At 40.5% G+C, this 24,347-nt stretch overlaps 1 protein-coding gene across 1 annotated transcript; it reads right to left on the reverse strand.

The window, feature by feature from the left end:
* Positions 1-4,156: 4,156 nt before the first annotated feature.
* On the reverse strand, positions 4,157-24,342 carry SNX18 (sorting nexin 18; the record flags this gene model as incomplete). The annotated part of the gene is made up of 2 exons (XM_009871611.1): positions 4,157-5,143; positions 23,601-24,342. Coding segments are annotated over 2 exons (996 nt in total), but the record flags the coding sequence as incomplete, so codon positions are not given.
* Positions 24,343-24,347: the final 5 nt, after the last annotated feature.

Genomic DNA, 24,347 nt, shown 5'->3' on the forward strand with positions numbered 1-24,347 from the left:
GCCTCTACAGCCCTCCTACCACTGAAATCTGGGCAGGCAAAGCCAACTCAGTTTATTACTCTCTTTTTGTAGCTGACAAATTACAATTGTTCATTAATTTGTGGTGGTACACTTAAGGAAATTAATTGCTGATTATTTTTTTTCCAGAGGACTCTGCATTTTGTAGCGTTTTCTCTATTCAAAGCAGAACGTTCATAACCTTCAGCAAAAACTGTGAATGCACAGCACTTTTTTCAGAGTAAGTCCTGTTTTTAAACTCAGGCCTACCGAACATGGAGATTACACTCTGCATCCAAATTTTTAGTTTTCTGTGGCTTACATGGCATAGAAAAACCTCGGTACAGACAGGGACAGTTGAGTTCTCTGAGCACTGCTCTGCAGCCTGAGGGAGAACCTTACTCAATCTTCATGTTGTCTTTCTTTCGCTGCGCAGAGTACAACTGATGCTGCAAAAGAAATAAAAACTATACAGGCAACACCCTCCCTGAAAGACCTCAGCTAACCAGGAGACCACTGTATATCCTGTGCAGGGAATTTAGGCAGGGAAGTTTTGGACAATCAGTTATGTGACTGTGTACCATGACATGCCTTGATACACAGGCTACTTCAGTTCTCAAATTTCCCAACGTTTTTTTTTTTTTTACTGAATGATCAACCTCAGCATTCTTTAGTATAGCCTTTTTTGTGTGTCTGTGCAACTTCCTAAATTGATTCCTTCTTTCCTACCCAATTAAAAAAAAGATAATAGAACATATGGAGCCACACCAACACCCACAGCGCAGCCTCACAGAGCCTGCATTATGGCATCTTCTTCAGCCCTGAAATCTACAGTTCATCAAGTGTTAAACTTTACAACTGCCGTAATAGATGTTTTACCACGGAACACAGAAAGTAATTTTTAGCGAAAGAAACAACATTGCCATTCTTACCACCAGCAGAATGTCAGTTACCCAATTTGTGCCTACTCATTATGGCTTTTTAAAAGTAAAAGGACACTGACACTTTGGAAGCTCGAGGTATAATCAGGGACTGGAGGAACAGGCTTTTGTAGTCAAAGGGCTTTCTGTCCTCACTCTTTTCTGACCTTTGCCCCCACATGTTCTTCCCTGATCATCTCTGACCTCGACCTTGCTGTAGCTGCCAGGCCCAGCTTCAAACCTGTGCTCCAGGTTGCTGCTTCTCTCCTCCCGCGGCCAAGCTCAAAGAGCAGCTGTGCCAGGACCAACCAACTTCTTTACTCAGCTTCTGGTCTGGGAGCTTCAGCACCTCCTGGATGATGGGAAAAACAACTAGGATGGCTCAGCTGCTGCTGACTCAAGTTAGAACCAAGATTGCTTGGAGCTACAAAAGATTTATCTGTTAAACTTGAGGACAGTAGGGCCTGGAGAAACCTTAATTTAACTTGGAAATATTTGGACAAATTTTCACAGGCCATGCAGCAGGCATATCTAAGGATGAAAAGGCAATGAGTCTGCCAAATTGCAAGTCTTTGTTCCAAAGTATGAAAGTACTAAAGTTTTCCAGCCAAACTGTTTAGAGGATTTAAGAGGAAAAAAAGCCTGTTTCATTTTTATGATCTTCTTCTGAGAAATAGCTGAACAACTTTCATTAAGTTTCCCAGAAGAATTCAGGCTGGAGCAGGCAACCAGCATGGAAGATGCTAGCTGGAATAGTGAAGGTCTGGCAAAATAATAAGGTACTGCAAAGAGGGTCTTGTAATTCATCAAAAAGATAAACGTGCCTCTCCAAACAATGTAGGTATTTTCAGTGTAGGCAGTGATTAACATATTCTAAAAGCATAAATTCTACCTTCAACATACTCTTCCATTTTGAGTTTTCAGATTTTATTGGCACTTGTCTTGAATGTTTCAGAACTACATAGTTTTCTTACTGATCTCTCTAAGCTGGGTCTTATAACACTTTTAAATCAACTGTACCATGCCACTGGACCCTGAGAACGGTAGAGAGAATCGGGAAAACGTACACAACGTAAATAGAGGTAACTGTTCTCTCTGCAAGTATCAGATGACAAAAGGGCTAGGAAACAAACTGATACAATAATCTTAGCAGTTAATTCCTAAATATATATGCTACAATCTAAATAGAAACATTTTTCACACTCCACTTGCTAAGCAGATATATTCCCCTGGTGGGTTTGCTCCACAGTTTTAACTGGATTCAGCACTTTAACAGAAAACAATACCTCAGTGAATCTTCTTGCAGCTCTCAATCCACCATTGACTTGCACTGACTATGTATCAATGCAAAAAATTGTGATGCATTGAAAACAAATTACAGGGATGGAATAAAACAAAGGCATTTAACATTATGCTATAGAGATAAATTGCTTTCCTCTACATTTATTTATTTAAGATTTACTTTGATGCTTCCAAAGTCCCATACAATGTACATTCACTTTACTGTGGAGTACATTCGGATCTCAGATGACGCCACCTAGCAGTGTGTCAGTCACAGGTGGTCAATGCCATACTTAAAACTGTAGTTCTTGCATAGTGCAGTAAGCATTAACGGAGTTCAGGTTCCGTGTATCAGTTTAACTCCAACTCTGTAATGAGTGAGGAAAAAAGGAAGATGCTAATATGGATGCAGATTTGAACTTTTTTTAACTTCGCAACAATTCAGATCCATGATTCCAGTCAAGCTATTCCGCTACATCCGTTTTAACCCACTTTCCCCTTGCCCCAAAAATTCACAAATGAGAAAGAAAGTGAAGACCGTGACAGTTTATTCAGGAAAACTGTACCTGTCTGGTAATGTTGTACGTATACATATCACAGCTTAATTTCCTGCTGGACTTGTACATGTCATTAATACTAATGTCCTAGAATTCTTCAACTGGACCAAGATCAATTTCTGAACAGGTCTTGCAGAATCAGTTTGATTGTAGTCTGATGTAATCGTTGCAAAGACATTTAAAAAAACAGCATCTGGCTCAAGCAAATAGAAGCCATGGAACTCAGCTCAAGCATAGCTCATCACTATCTCACATAATTAAATGACATATGGGAAGCTGGGACACTGCTGGGAAGAGCTGTTAGGGGAAGTGATGAGTTTCAAATACAGACCAGGACACTATGAGGAAGATAAAGAGCAGGTTAGCCCAATGACTATGGTCCTTATTCAATGGTCAGCCTTGTTGCCTGCAGAATTTGTAATAGCCTAGCAATGGAGTTTTCCTCACTGATTGTCTTTTCTTTTAAAAATACAGGTTTTATCCCTCTTCATTATTCTGTATTTTTATTTCTTCAGGTAGGTACTAGAAGCACTGCCAAACACAGCTTGAGCAAAATAGAAATCTTGAAGCATTTGGGGATGAATCTTAAATCTGAAAGTACATTCTTACATTTATTTCTCTAAAACAGAGGTGTGGGTTTAAGCTACAGAAACTGACATGATTAGGCGAAAGAACTGCATGGTTTCTGCTGCATGAGGAATGATTTGTACTTAAATGTAACTGTTGCTTAACTTTGTTGTCCAGGCTTTCATTTGTTTAAGCTATGTTTGATTGATTTAATTAAAAACAAAAAAGTAAGCATTTTGCTTCCTTGGAAGGTTTTGTTATTTTTGCTTAGAAGAAAAAAGATAGGATAAATAAAGAACTCTTTCATACTGACCTATAAGAAGGAAACCAATAGGTAAGAAACACAGACTTCAGACTTAATTCAAGGGAAATAAGCCAGAAAACTCTTTAAAAGATAGTGTTTACATATATATAAATGCACCCTGCTTGTCAAAAATATTTATACAAAAATTAAGACAATTGTTAATTCTTGAGAGTTACAAACATAAAAATGCCATGTTTTCCAAGTCAGTTTAGCCATGACTTGTTTCAGATCATTTATATTACTGAACATCCCCAAAAATCTGTCACTTAGTAAACTAATGAATCACAGTGGAGTTTCAACTCAGACAACTAGCAATGTAAATGCAAATCTGAATTTAAACTGAATCAGCAACTGAACAATGAGCAGATTATTTCAAACTTTAAAAAGTGATGCAGCTACACAGCTTGCATTCATATCCCCTTGATAAACATATTTTTTATTAGTTTAGCTCTTCAAATTTCCACTCACAGTAGTGCTGTATACTAAAAAAAAACCAAACAACCCTCACTGTATTATTCAGTTCAGAAAGGGAATTAAGTGGTGTATTTTTGTATATGTGCTTAACATCCCAGTACATGTAACAAGTAGTCTCCTTTTTCAGGGAAAGCGTAATAGATTTAAGATCTCCTTTTTGAGACAACGTTTGTCCTAAGACCGTACTGGCTGTGCAAACTGGATGGCAGCTGATTTTTTTTCCAGTCCATGTGAGGTTTCATAATCAGTTCTTGTCATAGGCATTAACCCTTCATTCATTCAATCATAAAAATGTGACTTACTAGAAAAGGAAAAATAGATTCTAAAGGCACAGAATCACATAGCTGCTCTAGTAGGAGTCTGTAAACAGAGAACCGTTTGAATTTAGGAAATCCAAATCTAGGAAAATAAAAAGGCATCTGAAGCAGGCTTTTATCTAGCCAGCTTCCTTAAAGACCCAAAGGGTTTTGAGGTCTACAAAGTATGCACTAAAATACCGTATTTCAAAAAGCAATAAGGCAAATAGTATACTCGTTATTTCAAAAAAGTTACAATGGTAGTGTAGGCATACACAGTATAACTTAGTTACAATGCGTGGTACTGTTTCTGCTACATAGCCCTATAACTGCTTCCTTTCTACATAATCAGAGATTAAACTGGGGTTCCAGGTGAACACAAAACCATCCTTGTACCACCGTCTACCACTGGAAAGTTCTTCAGCAGCAGCATTTGCTTTGCTGCCTGGGTCACATCCATGCTCAGGGAAGTCCACAAATCAAAGTTCAGAGATTAAACACTGTCATACTTGTGAAGAGCTTCTTCTAGCTTTTGTGTCACTTTTTGGAAAAAGAGTATTTGCTGTTGCAAGAAATGCTGCATCTGTGATTTAAAGTCCCTCACACGGATTTTGTGGAAATGATTAATTTCTGCTAAGGTTGCAAAAGAAATAATGTTACAGCGTTCTTGAATGCCCTCAGCTTTTTGGAGCTCCATCTTCCCCTCTTCCACATGCCGCTTACTCTCCTTTACTTTGGTAAGAGCTCCTGTGTAAAGAACAAAACAAAACAGTTGAACTGTGAGCACAATGTAGACTTGACTACTGTACTTTAGCGTACTTTAGAGTGATTTAATAACAACAAGGATTTGTATAAGACTCACTCTAAATGTATTTATGTGTGTGCACATATACCTGAAAAGGAATAAAAAGTTTTTTCATATAAAAAACCCCCACAGCACAGTGAACCTTATTTAAAAAAAGCCCACACCTTTTAAAGGAACTAGTGTGTAAAAGTTAGTAAAATGTACCTACTTCACAATCTTAAAAATCAAATGGTGTCCTACAGAAAGTAAATGCAAGCACTAGACAACTAGTCAGATCAATTTAAGCCTATGTAAACACCATAAAAGTAATCTCATTAAGAAATTTGATTTTGCGAAACTCTTCCCCGTTTTTGTGAAATGTCAAAAGGAGATCTGAATACAAAAACGCATGCCAATACACCATTCTGCTTTCACAGTACAGATACCCCAAAATGAATTATTGAGAGAGAATCTACTGAAGTCACAGACATCCAGGTAGACCTAATGCAGTCTTGTAAGAGCTAAAAGAAAAACAGAGCATAAGAACAGTCCTCCTTCTCCAAACAGCTAATTAAAATGCACACATTCTACAAAACCAGAATTATCACACAAATCAGACCTATGCAAAGCAGACTCATACAATGACAGAGTATCAAGATATGTCTTACATTTGTATGCTTGAATTTGATTTCTCACAGAGCAACTTCTTTGCCTTAAATATTGCATATGTATTTCATTCATATAGCTAAACTCAACCAGAACAATACAGCTTTTATCTTCTCACGAGATGTTAGCCATAAGATACTGTCCATGTCCTTTATGATCATGCTTAAGTTACTTGTTCCTTCAACTATCTCTCTTTTCAGATAACACTTCTTACTGTAGACACTGTCAGCACTCCCTTTATGTTGCCACAAAGAAATGCTTTTCTGTACTCCCTACAGTGACATGACAGAGAAAACTCTCTCCGCATATATTCCACGGGGACAACCTCCACTCTATCTGCTGGGGCAGCAGGTTAGTCTTCTCTGCCAGACTGAACACACACATGCAGTAAGCACCACTGAGCAGTAAAAATGCAGTTCAGTAGCAGGAATACTATCTTCCGTCCAAGCCATTTTGAATGTGCCTCCTCCCACCGCCCTGACACATCTCTGCAATTCAGACCTGGAGCACGACCTTATGCGCAGACCTTGTGCCAGGGTTTGCTGCAGGCACAGCAGGTCGGGAGCCAGACATGGAGTATGCCTCACGCTGCGTTTCATTCTCATCTCCCTTGGCCGTGTGCTGCAGCTCATCCTCTGCCCACCTCCAATGCCTCACCAGGTAGGCAGATTGAATAAAGAGTCAAGGTATGCTCTCACTAGAAGCAAGCTAAAACATCAGCTGACTTGGCAGACTTGGGGAAAAAAAAAAGAAGAGTTTGCTGCATTTCTGAAATGAAATTGGGGTTGTGTCTTGCATTATAAATAAAATCTGGAATTCCTAGCATCAGAGAGGCATGCGTGACTTTTCTCAATTCAACAACTTGTTAACTGTTGTGGGGGTGGGGGGGTGGTGTTTAATTGCAAACACTTGGAAAATACTTCCTCTGTCATCAGTACTCCTCTCCCCTTAGAATCATATCTTTCTGTTTAATTTTCATTTGGGCTGTGCTGCACATGGCATCTGCTGTCTGCAGCCCTGGCATGAGCTCTCTCAGTTGTGCAGATAGTGTGATGTACTTTCAGAAAGACGATACCAATGATCTGCCTCCTCTTTTTTAAACTGTGGCTGGGAGGTTATCAGCAAGGTAAGCATAGACTGCAGCCTGCATGGCCAAGGATACTGACATTCGACAGGCAGAGGCCACACGCTGAACCTTCTGCGCCACCGAAGGTCAAGGCCAAGGGCCCTCCCAGCGGGCTGCAAGGTGGTGGCAGGGCTCTACACCTTCCTGGCGCCACGGCATACTGGCATGGTTGCTAACAGCACATCACTGGCTGCTTCAGCTGGTTGACCTCATGATCTCCAGTCTGGCCCTCAAAAAATCACCAAAAAGCCATTTCCACACACAGCAGTGCCAGCAGTGAGACTGCTCTCCCCTAAGGAGTGAGGTACTTGTGAGGTAGGGCATGATCCCAAAAATATTTAATCCCCTCTTCTGCACAAAAGGACATTTCTTTCAATAAACAAAAGCAGGCTCGGCAAAAATTTTCTCTGCATTCTGTGGGCATGGCAGGAATCCTTGCACGTCTGTGAAAAACTGAAATTTGGGACTTACTGGAAGCCAGATGGAGCTGGTTAAATAAACACGACAGCTCTTCAGTTGTGATGTGGGGAAAAGCTTTAGATGTTATTTCTAGAATGACCAAACTGGAAGAAAAATACTAAAATTTACAGGATCAGCAGCTGAAAGCATAACTAAGTTCTGGAGCATGTATAATCTTAAAATTATTTTACATCAACAAATAACATACATTATCAAACACTAAAGCCCTCCAGACTAGACATGTTATGCATTTTTTTTTCCTTAAAAAAAAGAGGAAGATTTATAAGTAGGGAAATCCAAAGAGAAAACTTGCAACCATTAACGCTGCTCTTTATGCAGATTCATACTGATCCTGTAGTAGAATTTCTGTTAAAACCTAGACAGACTACAACCAACATCAGCAATATTTTTACATTATTTTAGGTCAAAGAACCTTCCCCAAACACACAGAAAGTCCATGCGCTTCATTTTAAGAAGCAACTGATCATTTGTTCTAAACCACAATTTTTAATTTGTTCAGCATCTACTTAATTTTCTAGGACTTAGTTCACTAAATCTTAGAAAGTGTTCTTAGTTTTCACAGAAGTAGCTTTACTAACAACAACATACTACAATTTCTCCCAAATTTTCTCCAAACGCTTCTCCATAGCCTACAGCCCTTGTATTTTAATCTAAATAAGCAAACTTCTGAGCCAGAGCAGAGACTCACGGATGTTGCAGGTGCAACAACTCATGCAGGTTTCTAATGGAAAACAGGGGGAGGAGGACAGGGTGAGGGAATTAGGGAATAGAGAGCACCCTTTGTGTGCATCCCTGCTTGAAAACAAGGGTTTTGTGCAGAGATGCCCCAGCAGGGGACAAGTTCCATGGTAACTTTAATGCCCCACAGCCCCCAACTCCTAAGCCATCACAACCCAGGCTGTACCTCATCAACTCCCCCACCTCCATCCTCACTAAAAAACCCATCACCCTCAGCACCTAACTCAGCACTTCCCAGCTCCCACCACCACCCTCGCAGGCTGCTGAGGCTGAGCAAGCCCCCTCCACTTTAAATGCACCAGCAGAAACCCCTTTGGGTTTCTGAAATTAATGTGAACATCTAGTATTGGTTTGGATAACCCCAAAAAGCAAGATGTATTTAAAAAAAAAAAACCAAACAAAAAAAGCAAAATTATGACAGCCCCAGAAAAGGCTAATACACATCAGGGAAATGAAACAGAAGGAGCCACCACCTAATGCATATTAGTTCAGAGAAACCTTCTGCTGAATGCATGCCTAGGATAAGTATCTGCCAATACACTGCTCCCAGAGTGGAATGCATAAAACCAAATTCTTGGGTTATTTTAGATCCAGCCCTACAGATTCTGTAAAGTCTTGCTCGTGCATTTAGAGCTTCTGATCTGCTGAAAAGACTCCATGTCAGGAGACAATGTTCCAGTCATAAGGACTAGCTTTCGAACAGTGAAGATGGCCTGGATCAAAAATGCTACAAAAAACAGTTCTGCATCTATTTCTTTTCTCAAAGGTGGGGAAAAGCAGATGTGAATGCTGTTTTTCAGTGCACAAGGCCTGATGTTAAACAGACCGTGGCGCTCACTGAATGCTGCTAAGGGCTTAAGAGAAACTTCCAGGTTTCAGTGCTTGTTATGAAGCATGGGATTAGACAAGACAATAAAAGCACAGTTAGAAGAGAACATTTCTAGTAATGTGCTAGTGGCGAGGAAGACAGGGACAATGTAAAATTCTTACTAGGAGAAAATACTTCCAAGCTGTAAAATACACAATACAAACAACAACTGACGAGATACCAGAAGAAAAGCAAGCGTACTTAGCCAGGAAGCTGCCCATGCAAACATGAGGGTGCAATGAAGCAGGAAGTCACATACATTCAGGAAAATTAAATAAAAAGAAGAATTCCTGAAATTAAGAGCACTCAGGTTTGGGACAAACACTATTTTTTCACATGACTTGCTGTTTTATTACACTAATAAATGTTTTCAGATTGCACAAAACATCATGGTTTGAATCCATAATTGTAGCCACTTTCCCTCCACACTCTGTGTATAAGCACATGTAAACCTATGCAGATACGTATATGTCTACAGGCTCTCCCTGCTACCAGCAGCCAGTCTTACAATGGTTCTTCACACTTAGCATGTTATCTGGACACAAGTACACACTGCAGCCTGCAACACGAGCAGAAGGCAAAAGTTCTGCCTCCTGTCATAAAGACTCCAGACAAGATTGCTCTTCCCACCTGAAGTGAGGTCTGCCCTGTGCCGGCCAGCATTGGTGATCACAAGCTGAAGAAGTGCAGGAACTGCTAAGTGTGCCTCTTATTCTCAATGCCCCATTTCCACCTTTTCTCAAAATGCTCAGAACATCAGCTTTCACACGCATACAGCAGTCAGGAGTGAAACAGCTATGTTTGAAGCTACTAATCCAAATAAAGATACGCCGAGAGAAAGGGAATTCTTCAGGGCCGAAGTCAGTGAAGCTGATGGAGCAGATCATCCTAAGTTCCATTATGCAGCACATGCAGGACAACCAGGTGATCAGGTCCAGTCAGCATGAGTTTATGAAGGGCAGGTCCCATTTAACAAACCTGATCTCCTTCTATGACAGGATGACTTGCTGGCTGGCTGAAGAAAAGCCTGTGGATGTTGTCTACCCTGACTTTAGGAAGGCATCAGACACTGTTGCCCACAGCATTCTCCTAGAGAAACTGACTTGTTCCTGGCTTGGATCGGCATAAGCTTTGCTGGGTGAAAAACTGGGTTGGAAGGGACCTCAGAGACCATCTAGTTCCAGCCCACCTGCCATGACAGGGACATCTCCCACTAGATCAGGTTGCTCAATGGTCCAACCAGCCTGACCTTGAACACTTCCAGGGAACAACCTGTTCCAATGCCTAACCACCCTCACGGTAAAGAACTTCTTTATATTGTCTAAACTTACGCTCACCCAGCTTTCATCCATTACCCTTCATCCTATCACTACAGGCCCTTGTAAAAAGTCCATCCTCAGCCTTCTCGTAGGCCCCCTTCAGGTACTGGAAGGCTGCTATTAGGCCTCTCCCGAGCCTTCTCTTCTCCAGGCTGAACAAGCCCAACTTTCTCAGCCTGTCCTAATAGGAGAGGTGTTCCAGTCCTCTGACGATCTTGGTAGGCCTCCTCTGTATTCACTCCAACAGCTCCATGTCTTTCTTGTGTTGAGGATTTCAGAGCTGGAAGCAGTATTCCAGGTGGGGTCTCACAAGGGCAGAGCAGAGGGGCAGAATCACCTCCCTCAACCTGCTGGTCCCACATCTCTTGATGTGGATACATTTGGTTTTCTGGGCCACAAGTGCACACTGTTGGCTCATGGTGCTGTTGTCATTCACCAAAATGCCCAAATCCTTCTCCCCAGGACTGTTCTCAATCCACTCACTGCTCAGCCTGTATCTGTACCTGGGATTACCTCGACTCATGTGCAGGACCTTGCATTTGGTCTTGTTGAACTTCATGAGGCTGGCCTGGGCCCACCTCTCAAGCCTGTCAAGGTCCCTCTGGATGGCAGACCTAGAATATAGCACTTAAAGCAGTGGCAAGCATCTGTTGAAGTCCGGGAGGTCTGCATTTCACAGTTACTCTGAGGGGCATGCACCATCCATTAAGCCACCAATATATCAATGGCTTTAGTATCTCACTCCAAAATACCGAACTTAAAAACTCACTCAGCTTGTAGGAGCCAACAAGTTAATTTTTTAGATCCTATAACTGTAATGCCTTTATCACTGCAGTTACTCAAGTATTCTTCCACATCAGCGACAAACTATGCTAAACCAAAGCAGATTTCTTTCACTAATGGTGAGACAACAGTTTACACGTATGCCAGCTATGACCACAAAACTCTTCCTTTCAGCAAATGCCCATGTTCTTGCTGCTCTACATTATATATTGAGTTAATTATGGCAAAACATCTACGAAGGGAATGAAAGAATATACGAGATACAAAAAGGTCCTCTAGTTCCCCTTGAAACCTTACAAAAGACATATTTTTTGAAATACATTTTTAATGGGGAGGGCAGGAGACTGAAGCAGTGAGGCCGGTGCCAGCCCAACGGTGTGTACCGCTCCTCACTGACAGGTCTTTGCCTTTCCCGCCCTGCCGGCTCTGGCACTGCCATGAGCGAGGGAGGTGAGCATGGGTTGGCACAGCACCAGGGACACTAGTTATTCTACAGGTGAAAAGCACTAACCCTTCAGAGGAACAGAAATGGGGCACCTGGCCAACAACTCCTGCCAACCACAAACCTGTACTATTTGAAAATTGTATTGGTAAATCAAACAACCAACCAAAGATGGTGATTGCTCTGGCCTTGTCATCAGCGGTAACTGTGGCAAAAGCAAGAGTGCCATATTCTTGACCGCCACCTTTGAGAAGTCCCCCAGCCAACACGCTTTGGTGCGACATTAAAACCTTGTGTCGAAGTCCAAAGGCTCCTCCAAGAGACTGCTCCCTCACGTGGAAGTACTGCCAGGGTCAGAAAACACCATGATCTTCAAAGAAACATCCATATTTGACAAAGAAAATCTCTCAGTAGTACCTCAGAAATCTTGTGCGAATAAAATGACCGGTGCGATAAACAAATTTTCATCTTTCTACTGTCAATAAGCTACAAAATAAAATTTGGTGCATTGCTTACCAGAAATCATATCATTCAGCTGCCTATCATGTTAAGTGGTCTAAGAGTAGGCATCATGTGTCCTTCAAAGCATGCTACTGAAGGGAGAGCTTTGAACTAGTCTAGTAACTCCCTGTCTTATCTTTATTACAAGACTGTTCTAAGATACCATCTCTAAAAGAAAACAAGAAAACAACATCCTCATGATTTTGCTTCCAACAAAGGAGGAAGAAGCAGAAAATGTAACTAGAACTGTTTTCCCTTATCTAATGAGATTGTTTAACTACAGCTCTTTATTTAAAATATTTGAATAGGCAAACCCTGGGTATCCCATGCACGCATAGCAGCTTTGATTTACCCTCCTGAAAGAAACAACTGTGGGGAAACAACATTATCTCTAATCCAACAGACTGCTGCCAAAACAAGACTGTCTACATGGCTGCCCCACTTGCACCAGACCTAGCAAAGATGTTGCTAGGATGACTCAAATGACTAATCCAATAAAAAAGGGCATTTGGCCTGGAAAGGAGGGAGATGGTGGCTTAGTTTTATCAATGGCTTAGTTATGTGATCCAGCTCAGCCCAGGGCTACACAATCATTAGCTCCAGCACAAGGGAAGTTGCAGAAGCACCAGATGAGATTACACACAACGCAAAAATCCTACTCCAAAAAAACCCCCAAATTTCCCCTTCTCAATTCCAAGAGAAACAATCAAATTGCATATAGTGGAATGGAGATTTTACTACATTGACAGATTATTTGCTCAAGAATGCCCTGAGCACAGATTAACAAAAGAAGCCCACATTAAGATTCTGCAAATTCTTTACATTTTCCGGCCAAGATTTAGAATGGAAAGCAGCATCATGGGGATTTGCTGAAATTAAAACCAGACTTCTCTCATAGAGCCTGAACTGTATTAAAGAAGTATCGCAGGGAAAATGTACCATTACAGTAATTAATGTAGAAATTACTTGCTCTTTTAAAATTTAGTTTTACAGTTTGAAACAGGAAAAAGGAAGTGACCACCAACATCAAAGGCAAAATGATGAAGTCACTTATTCTTTCCGAATGTGCCAACAGAACAGTTTTTAAAACCAGTCTAATTCAAGGATTATATTCTTCTCTAGAATGCAAAATTACTTTAACAATGTTCTTTTCCATAGTGACAGTTATAAATACAAAAATAAAACATATCAAATTGCAATTCTTCAGTATTATAGGTTATAGTTTTATAGATACATGAAAATGGCTATAATGCTTTTAGAATCTGCAGCCTAACAATATTTAAAAATTGAGGCTTACTTTTTACTATTTTCTTGCCCATTGCTCAAAAAAAACCCCCCACAATAAAATAATCCTGTCCTACACATCTAGGTTCACAAATTACAGTGCTGTGCTAACATCTAGGTTAACATTGACTGACTGCAGGATTATTAACGTCAGACAGAATTATTTGTTCTTTCAGTTACTCTGTCGTAAAGTTCATAGAAAGAAGTCATCTAGAGATGCATTCTTAGTTCAGAATGAAATCACCATCTAATCTACACAATTCAGACATCACGCACAAATAAAACAGTCTTTGTTAGAAACCTAACCTTATCTGGTGGTTTTAACATATACATTGATTTAATTAATACATAACTGACTAATAATGGTGTTAGAATGCAGTGTCAAATGTCATTCAATTTTACAACTACCACAGTTAGTGGACACTATAAATACCTAACTAATCTTAAATATTGCACTATTTAATTTTTTTTAAAGACCTGATTAGGGTCACTGTGCACACATCTGTGAGTTGTCGTACACACACACAAAAACAGCATACATGGCCAATTTATTTATCTAAAACTACAAGGACTGTAATCATACTTGTGTATGTTCAGAGGCTCCAAAATTCTCATACTACTGACAAATATTTAAATTATAGCACTGGCAATGTGCATTTCAGTTCCAGAGTGCCTAAGAGATATCTACACATTTTGTTGTGCAGCACCTCCAGGATGAACGATTTTGCTAGCCCATGCTACACTACACTTTGGTGTGAGACACAGGTCCTAGTTAGCTATTGAAATAGTTACTAACTGGAGAGCAAGATGCAAAGTAAATGAAAGAAACATTACAGAAATATCAATTTATTGCACCTACTGCCCTGTATAACCCCATTAAGAAATAAAAAAAAGGCAACAGTGCTAAATAACTACATGTAAAAATTGTGTAAAATTGGAAGATTTCTATTTAAATCCTGAATGCAGTGACTTTAAAATTAGCCTATCTTTAGATGTGTTGTATATAAACAGTGTTTTAGGCAAACAAATTACCTTACTTTAGCCACTAAAGTGTGTTTAAACTATATTCATAAGCAGTTCTGACGTCACAAGAACCTACAGTGATGTCTGCAAGGAAGCCTGTCAGGAATAATTTGATCTTAAAATCCAGCTATACTGTATATATTGCTGTCCATTATCACAAACATACCATTTTGCACCACAGCCTGAGAGGAAAACACCAGGTAATACTGGTTTTGCCCAATTTTAAGGCAGTCTATACATTTTGGCTCTCAAGTGTACCATTTACAGAGTTTTTTCTTTGCTATGGCTTCAGCTGGCACTGCAGACTAGGGAGACAGAAAGAAGTGAAACAAAATGGGCTGGTCACTAGAAACATCATATAATTGCCTGTTAGAAAGAGAGTCATGTTATTCAGGGTGGACATACCTGAAAATACAAGCGATTGCCGTTTGCCTAAGTACCAAAATGAAATCTGTCAGTGATTTTAAGTACTTATTTACAGGGCATATTTACAGGCTTTTAAGATCTTTTTAGCAAGGCCTGTTGTGACAGGACAAGGGGCAGTGGTTTTAAACTAAAAGAGGGTAGATTTAGACTGGACATAAGGCAGAAGGTTCTTTTTTAAAAACAAGAGTGCTGAAATACGGTCACAGAGAGTTGGCTGAGTCTCCATCCCTGGAGACATTCAAGGTCAGGCTTGATGGGGCTCTGAGCAACCTGATCCAGTTAAAGATGTCCCTGCTCACTGCAGGGGGGTTGGACTAGATGACCTTTAAAGGTCCCTTCCAGCCCAACACATTCTGTGATTCTGTGATCAATTTTTGTTTTTTCAAAATGTCCGTAACTGTCTGTTACAGTTTCATTGTCTTCGGCTCTGAGCACTAGTTTCTCTCAATTAAGATGCTAAGAAAATGCCCTTTTCTGCCAGAATGCTGCTACAGACTCTTAACAGCTTTTGTAAATGCCTTGTTCATAATTATAACTTCAAGACAGGAATCTAAATCAGAAATGATGCCACGCATGCATCACTTCTGAGGATGTTTAGCCTGTAGTAAAAGACACTGAGGGGAGACCTTATTGCTCCCTATAACTACCTGACAGGAGGTTGTTGAAGTCTCTTCTCTCATGTAAGAAGTGATAGGAAATGGCCTGAAGTTGCACCAGAGGATGTTTAGATTGGATATCAGGAAAACATCTTTACTGAAAGGGTTGTGAAACGTTGAAACAGGCTGCCCAGGGAAGTGGTTGAGCCACCATTCCTGGAGGTATTTAAAAGATGTGTAGATGTGGAGCTTAGGGACATGGTTTAGTGGTGGATCTGGCACTGCTAGTTTAATGGTTGGACTCAATGATCTTAGAGGATTTGCCAACCTAAATGATCCTGTGAGCAATATAAATTAATTTTCAGTAGAACTGATTAACAGTATATGAGCAGAAATATTTCCTCTGGATCTACAGAAGATGGACATAAGTCACTGCCAAAATGGATGTAAGCGTCATTATATTACATGGTAACTTCTTGAAAATTTTCTAAAGATTCATAGGATGATGGCGGACAGTATAAGACAAGTAACACTCCATATCGATACCATATACCATTATTGCGAGAAGCATGTATAAATGCAAGTTCCAGCAACTCTTCACAGAATTGCCTAGATTGGAAAAGACCTATAAGATCACTGAGTCCAGCCATTAACCTAACACTGACAAGTCCTCGACTAAACCATGTCCCTAAGCACTATGTGTACCTGAGGTCTTAAATACCTTGAGGGATTGGGACTCCACCATCACCTCCACCAGGTAACCCATTCCAATGCCTCATCACTCCTTCAGTACAGAAACTCTTCCTAATACCCAATCTAAACTCCCCTTGGCACAACTGGGGCACTGTGAAAGACCAGCATTTGTATGCTCCTCTCCGTAGAGACTGAAGGGAAGCAAAGTGCAGGCACAATTTACCTGTCCATCATCATCTGCTTAGCTCCACTACTGTCCTAAGACTAGCAAAACCAACATGTATAGACAGTTTAACATAAATTCATATGAGGAGAGTCAAAATCCAAACGCAATGCAGATACTGCTCCACTTTTTCCCCAGTACCCTTCAAATACTATCTTGGAAACCTGAATGCTGAAGTATCTCTGTAAGAACAAAAAGCAGACTTCTTGTTGCAGGAAAAATATGCAAGGTAAATCACCATTAATGTAACCACTTAAAATACATTATATAATAGAACAGCAAAACATGTGAACATTATAATAATATAATGCTATGCGTTATATATCATTATGTTAATTAATTAAAAATTGCAAATATATTGAATATTGAATTAATATATTACATAATGTAATATACAAAGAGTATTGTACTTTTATAAAGGCAGAAGAGAACAGTCTGCGTTTTTAGGAGCAACTGATCTGCTGCATTGAGTCTGGTCTAACATAAAACTGCAAGAAGATTCAAAATGCAGTGTCATTATCACGTTTAATAAACGGATCTTCCTCCAGAATACCACCAGCTAGCCAGCACAGCTGCTCATGCATACGAAGATTTAAAATTCTAAGCCTGAAGAAAACTAGAATAGTATGTTGCTTTTTACCACAGGGCAAAAAAGCAATGTAAACTCACAATCGTAGCATGAATCTGCTTTTTGCATGGTTATGAAAAAGTCACTCGTAGGCATAAAAGGCAGTTTAGTTCATTATGATTACAAAAGTTGTCCACCTGTGACGTGTACCTACTAAAACAAAGGCTGAAACTATCACAATTCTTCCTGCTCTGCTACAATAACAACCTGAACTCCCTGAGGAGAATGGAAAAGATTGTTTAAATGTATATACTCTGTGACTGATTTCATGAGATCCCACTCCAAAAATTTAAAACACAATTTTCACCTGTTTGTTTTGTTTTGTTTTTAATTTTTATATTACTTAAATCCTCACAGCCTTAATGAAAAACATAAACAAGATTGTGTAGAAAACATTTGCTGTTCACTTGCTCTAGTCTGCCGACAAGATTCATGTTTTGGGGGCTAAGCCAAATGTGATTTCACTTTTTAAATTAGAATTTAGAAATTCTGTGCTATCCAAACTAGGCAAATTAAAATAAGTAAAGTACCAGCTGGATGAGTTTATACAGCCTGCACACATTAACTTGGCATTTTAACTGTTCAAACGAAGACTAACAATGAAGTCATGGAAAGATGCTGGAAAAGGTGAAACATGTCCATGTTTCAAAGGTGACTTGAAAAATAAAAAAATCAGCCAGCTTGTTTATTTTTGATAATGTGCCTACAAAGACCTGGAAGAGCCCTGGGAGCTGCTTTCCATTTTCAGTCTACAAATTCTTGTCTTCCCTGTCTGTACAGAAGACCTTTCAGCAAGGCCTGGAGCTCTCTCAGCTGCAAGAGAACCACCTCACTCTTCAAAAGCTCCAAGCTGAAAAGGTATTACATAACCTTTGAAGTAAAATTGCCTCCTTCTTCTACAATACAGTTGTTAATTCTTCAATGTCTATGTCGTACCGCAACTCTTTTGCTGCCCACAAGGTTTCCTTAGCAGACAGGGCAGCGGAGAGCAAGTCCCCAGAGGTGATGATGCCTTGCCTCTGGTCACACCTACAGGTGTGAGCTCTCACTTGCGCTTCTCCAGCTTGTTGGGACTACCTGTGCAGCCCAGCCTGGACAGCGAGTAATGCAGTCTCTCCCATGGGAGAGTTATACTCTTCCTCTGCAACCAGCTATTTTCTTGAAAAAAAAATCACTGGGGTTTTATCAGCTATGAAATGTCTCTCTGTCATCAAACATGTATCATACCAGGCTAATGGGTTTCGGAAGATAACAGGGAAGAGAAAGACAGCATGAGGGCATGAATCTTGATCACTTAGAAAGCTAAGGTAAGGAGAAATTGCAGGGAGAGCCGAAAAGAAAAAACAAATCACACTTCTATAAGACCCATGCATTTTTTAGACAGACAGGGCATGTAAGTCCTTTTAATTTTCCCCTCTTTCTGTCCAACCTTCCTGAAATAAGGCTATTGCTCAATCTGAGTCATGTTTATTGTTGTCCTCTGATTTTACACACACCAAGGACATTATAATTTTACAGTTTCGAAATGTAAACTTGCTTTCACATTTTAACCATCTAAAGTCCCAGTTTCCTTCAGGTTACTTTCAAATACTGGAAGGCAATATTGAGGCATCTAGCAACTGTAACAGGGGTGCCAAGGCCGGCAGGGTGAAAAACCAGAAGCCACCCCGGAGCAATCCATGCTTTCTCATGGAAGCCCTTACACAGATGAAATGTAGTACCCATCTCTTCTTACTGTTGTTACGGGTCATCTGGCTAGGATTACACACCTAGCTCTTAGCCAGTAGTTACCTGCATTGAACCCCAGGCAAAGTGTATGTATCTGAAGGATGGGGGGAGGAAAAAAATGGGAAAAAAAAAGCTGGATAAAAGGAAAGGCTAGGATGAAAAAAAACATGTCTGAACAACAAATCAAAGAGGTCAGAAAGCAAGCAAGAGTGAAAAGCATCACTTTTGCACTGTGATGTAAAATTCTAGGTGTGAATTTTGACCCAGTAAATTTTGACCCAGTGAATTTTTGGCCCCAGTAACAAACCATTGCTGAAAATGTTAGAGGGAGATCCAGGTTTCAACGCTGTTTGGGTTTTTTTGATCCTTGAAAGTTTGAAGCATTTCCAGCTGGAATGTTTATTCACCTATAATTTTGTAAGACATCCTAAAATCACACCCAGCACATTCTTTACAGCCAATATCTAGAATTAAGTTTGCTACAGGTAGATAAGACCATTTGTCTTATTTTACTTTTCACAAACAGTGATCAAGAAGCAAACAGGTCATTCAGATATTCATTTAAATAATACTCTTAAATCTTGGCATGCAGAGCAAATAGAATTGCTCCCTACATCTTAGAAAACATTTAGGTAATTTTCTTGTCTTTTTGCAAAAATCACAATCTAAAGTTTGTCTAGCTTTAACATTATCATGTTAAGAGAAAGAAAAAACCTAGGAAGCAGAGATGAAACAGCAAGTTAGAATTTCTTCCACTTTTAGGAATCATAGAAGGTCGATTATAGTAATTCTTCAAACAAAATCTGAAAATCTCTAACTTCTCTACTCTCACTAAGCAAATATGAATAAAAAATGGCCAGAAAAGCATAAGGTAAAGTAACAGGATACAGTATCATCAATTTGCTCAGTCTGAACTTGCATGGGCCTGCAGTGAGCATTTATGTTGAAGATTACAGAAGTCAGAAGATTGCATCAGTTGAGTGAATCTCTAGTAATTAATATTTAGGAATTATTTTGCCAAGAATGTCTAGGGAATTTCCACAAGTAGACCTTAAAAACACAGAAACGAAGTTATGAGGCTGCTTTTCTTCTCAACACTTACAGCAACTGAATCTAGTATTTCTTGAAAGACACACCAGTTCTGTAAAAGAAAATATTAAAAGTGCAGCTTCTTTCTCAAGCCTACTGAACTTAGTATCCCTCTTCCCTAAATGTTTTGCCAGAGACTAAAGAAAATTGAGTACAAGTCTATTTGTCTAACACATTTGGATCTTCCACTCCAAAAAACCCACATGTATGCACAGAATCCCTTCACACAAGCCCTTTTGCCAATGCGGGGCTGAGGCCTGGGTTCCTACAAGTATTTGGGTGCTTAGATGCTCAAGACACCACTTTACCTCCATCTACCCTTGCAGGTGCTAGTTTTTCCCTAATCGCTTAGTTTTCAAAACAAAACACATGAAATAAACAGGTCATTTATAAGTGCTGTATGCCTTGGGGCTGATATGCTCTGTGTCAGCCACAGTGGGACTCTCAAACCAAAGGCGTCCAGACGGAAATGTGGGGTTTCCAACTTTGCACACTCTTCGCTTTGGGGTTCAATCTGGACTGGAGCCCACATGAAACCAGGTCAAGTCTTTCACAAAGTTGATCTTCAACTGACAAGTGGGACATAAAAGTTCAAATCCACCTTCTGTCTCTCTGAACTACTCCTTCCCTTGCGGAAAATTTCTCAAACACTGGGCGCTAAAGATGAAGGTCAGAGGAAAAAGAATCTTTTAAAAATCTCCTACTGAAGCTATTGCTACTTCATACAACATTAGTAAGATAATAACCAGTTTGAAAATACTCTCACGGTCCATTGGTTCACATGATTTTACACAAAATAACAATCCCTTTCTGAGTACTTCAGATCACGTATCATGTCCTCAGCACAGGAGGGAGAAAGATCTGGACCCCAGAGCAATTAAAAGCACAACAGTTAACACATTTTCCTGCTGATACACAGACAAAGCAACAGCAGGGCTTACATGGCTTTGGTTCATAATTCTAGGTGAAAAGACAACGCTGAAAGGGTGCGAAATTTTTGTCTCTTACAGATTCTTTGCCCTTCTTTTTGCAGAAGTTGCAGAAATTATTAGAAACCCCCTCCACATGCAGACTTCTCAGTCCATACCACAAAACACTTTCAAATCACATTCAGCAGCGGTACAACTATCTGCTGTAGAGCCAACTCATAACAGGACAACGCAGTAGAATATTCTGCCCTCAGACAGAGGCGTGTTTTGGGCACAGCAGCCTTTGCTTTTTGCTTCTTCTCAGGTCTAGAGGAATACAGAAACGGAGTCTAGAAAGGGCCTTGTTTTTTATCCCAAGTGGACAATATATTTGGACTTTGTAGGAAAAAAAAAAAAAAAAGGAAGTACTCCTAACTTCAGAGTTCATCTTTTTAAAGGCACAGCCATGTAAGCAATGCATCAACCAGACTGCTCTCTCTAACCACTTTGAAGGACACTTTGGGATCATTCTACTGCAAAAAGGAAAAAAACCAACCACTTGAAGAAAGACATGTCAACTGTTTTCAGATGATCTGTTATCACCAACAGATACTTGTTTAGTCTCTACAGACAATAATAATTCTCAAAACTGGCAACTATCCCAGATAGTAAACTCCATATGAAGTTCTTCTGTTGCAAGGACACCAAATGGTTCATATTTTCATCCAAAGTTTACAATTTGGAATTAAGAAGTTATACCTTGTTACAAGTAACTCTTAAGAGTAATGAACCAGCAATATACTGGGTGTAAAAAACAGCTTCCTCTGTATTCCTCCAGCTTGCCTGTTTTGCAACAGGAAACAATGACAAACATGTAGCCTGGTCCTCACCCTGATCCTATCATAAATGTGGATGCCACAGAGACCAACTTCTGAAGCCGATGCCATTTTCTGGTACTAAGTGCATACCAGGGACAACAATGCGTTCAAGGTAGTGCTATCCGAGAGGTGTTGGAGCACACACACCTCCATACAGACAAGCTGTATGTTTCTCCAGCCAGCTCCACGACGGTGCTCTGGCACGAAGATCTGCTCTACGCATGCCATGCTCATACACTGCTGAACTTTCCTCACTTCATCAAGGTAAACCTAAGCAGTACACAACAATGCAAACCGAAGACTTAAAAGAAGCAAGGTCAAGTGTGTATCTTACTATTCCCAATTCTCTCTTCAAAGTCTGCATTGAAGAACTATACACAGCCATAAAGCTTCAGGATATATTATTTAAATAGTATTTATAATCCACCTTATCAAAAAATCTTTTCCTTTCTTTTCCTCCCCCCGCCCTGAGAAGCCTGTACATAATCCTATTATAGGATTTTGACAACTCGCTTTAAATGCTCTACTCCCCGACATGAGGCATTGTCAAGACCACCCTTCTCTCCAAACCTGAAGTACTTAAAAGCTGTTACCAGAACATTAACGCCACAGCAGCTAGCAGAACAAATCTCAAAGTTTAGACAGCACACTTCCATTCTCTCTCAAAAATAATACTGTTTAAATTTCCACTCGCAATTTTCAAGATTCAGTAGGAAAAGGTAAATCTGACTTTGAGGCATGCAATTTTTATGAAAAGCTTACTTTCTTAAACAACAGCAAATTGTGCACTTCATTCCAACTGTTTCCTCAGATTTCCACAGCAATAATGCATAACTCCTGGAAGCCAGGAAAAAACTCTTCCAATTCTTTTATTATCAATCTCGAGGTACAGTTCCAGACGCAAAAATGCTGGAAATGTCATGTAAGGGCACAAATGACTCATTCACCATGGACGACTAGTCAAGCTCTGACTCTTGGGACGCAGAACACCATTTATTAGTCTCCAAAATAATTTTCAATAAAGCTCAGGAAACTGCTACACACCCATTTCTGCAGAGCATATGTGATGTTTTTTTGGCCTCTTCGAAAGCTCCAATCCCCACTCCCAATCGCCAAGTTTAAAAACATAGGTAAGGAATATAACGGCAAAAAGAATGAATGATCGGGTAGCCTTCTCACAGCAGTGAAGAATATATCAATATCATTAATTTCACAGCAGGGAAATGCATATATAGTGCTACAAACTTCTACTTAGGTGAATAAGCAGATGATTCTGCAATTTTTGTAGTTTTCTTTCTTTCTGATGAATCGCAAAGTACCAAACAAACAGCAACCTGAAGCTCAGAAGTGTTTCTGCAAGAAAGATGCTGAAAGAATAACAAGTGAGCAACACCTTTTTATGACAATAAGGGCAAAGGATGAACAAACCCAACTAAAAACACTGTATCAGACGGTTACTCTCTCTGAGGCACCTTGAGAGCTTAATGCATGGCCAAACTCAAAAAATTCTCACCAGATTTAAGCCTCTCATCTGACTGACAGTAGAAAACACACACAACGCCACAGTGCGCACCTCAAACAGGGTGGTCAGTTGAAGGAATCCCTGCATCTTCATATTACTTCACATTTATTATCTACTAACTCAGAGATAAAAGATACCTAAGGTACATCAAAGAGTAACAGATCTTTTCATATCACTTGACTTCCAGGATTTATAAACAAGCACGTTAACCTTTAATGTATCAGCAGTAGACACAGATGTGGTTTCTTTCAGAAACACAGCCAAATGCAGCAGCCTTTGACTAGTAAAATTCCCAAATACATCTAAACCTTTGGCACGGAACACAAACTGTCACTGATGCACTCTTTATATTTTTAGTTTACCTGAGTAAACACAGAAAGATTTAACCTAAGGCCAGCAAACCAGACATAAGGCAAATTTAAATCTTGGTCCCGACATCTGTGTACACACCACTGATACATAAACCTTCACCGTTTCAGAAAATACATAAGGGTGTTACCTTTCTGGACGTGGATGATGTCTGGAAAGTTGGCCAAATGGCCCTGATACAGCGCTAACAAATCCATCACAGGATCTAGGTCCTGCCGGGGCTGATCTGCAAAGAGGTCCCCAATGGCATCGTAGGCTTCTGCAGTGAAGGCTATGGCTTGGTTGAGGCCAGCCGAAAAGGCCTGCTGGTCCAGCTCAAATGCCTGACTGAGGCACTTGAAGGAGTGCCCCACCTTCTGGTATTCCTTCTTGAAACCAGTGACTTGTTTGCGGGCGAATTCGTTGGCCGTGTGATTAAGCTGCAGGGCACTCTCGTCCATCTTCTTCGTGAAGGCTTTGAAGCCATCCACCTGGCTCTCCACCTCCTGCAAGTCCAGGCCAGCCCCAGGGCCAGTGGGGACACTGATGGTCAGGAAAAAGTTGGCACCCACCATCTCATCCTTCTCAGCCTTGCGCTTGCCTTGTTTCCAGGCCTTCTCATCTGTGCTGGGGCAGGTGAGGAAGTGCTGGAAGGCGTCGCACTGAGCCAGCACGGGGTGGCTGCACATGTGTCCCATCCACCAGGCCAGGCCTTTGCGACGTTTGGAGATGAAGTCCTCCTCGAAGCGGCCGGTGGCCTGCTTCTCCGGCAAGTGGGGCACAGAGATGACAGGGAACTTCTCGGCCAGCCGCCCGTAAAGCCAGTCGAAGTGCTTGTAGCGACGGTGTACCTGCTGCCCGGTGTGGCTGGGCACCAGCTTGTAGGCGATGTAGCTCT

The sequence above is a fragment of the Apaloderma vittatum genome, unplaced genomic scaffold (genome assembly GCF_000703405.1).
Source record: "Apaloderma vittatum isolate BGI_N311 unplaced genomic scaffold, ASM70340v1 scaffold1636, whole genome shotgun sequence".
In the NCBI taxonomy this organism is placed as follows: domain Eukaryota; kingdom Metazoa; phylum Chordata; class Aves; order Trogoniformes; family Trogonidae; genus Apaloderma; species Apaloderma vittatum.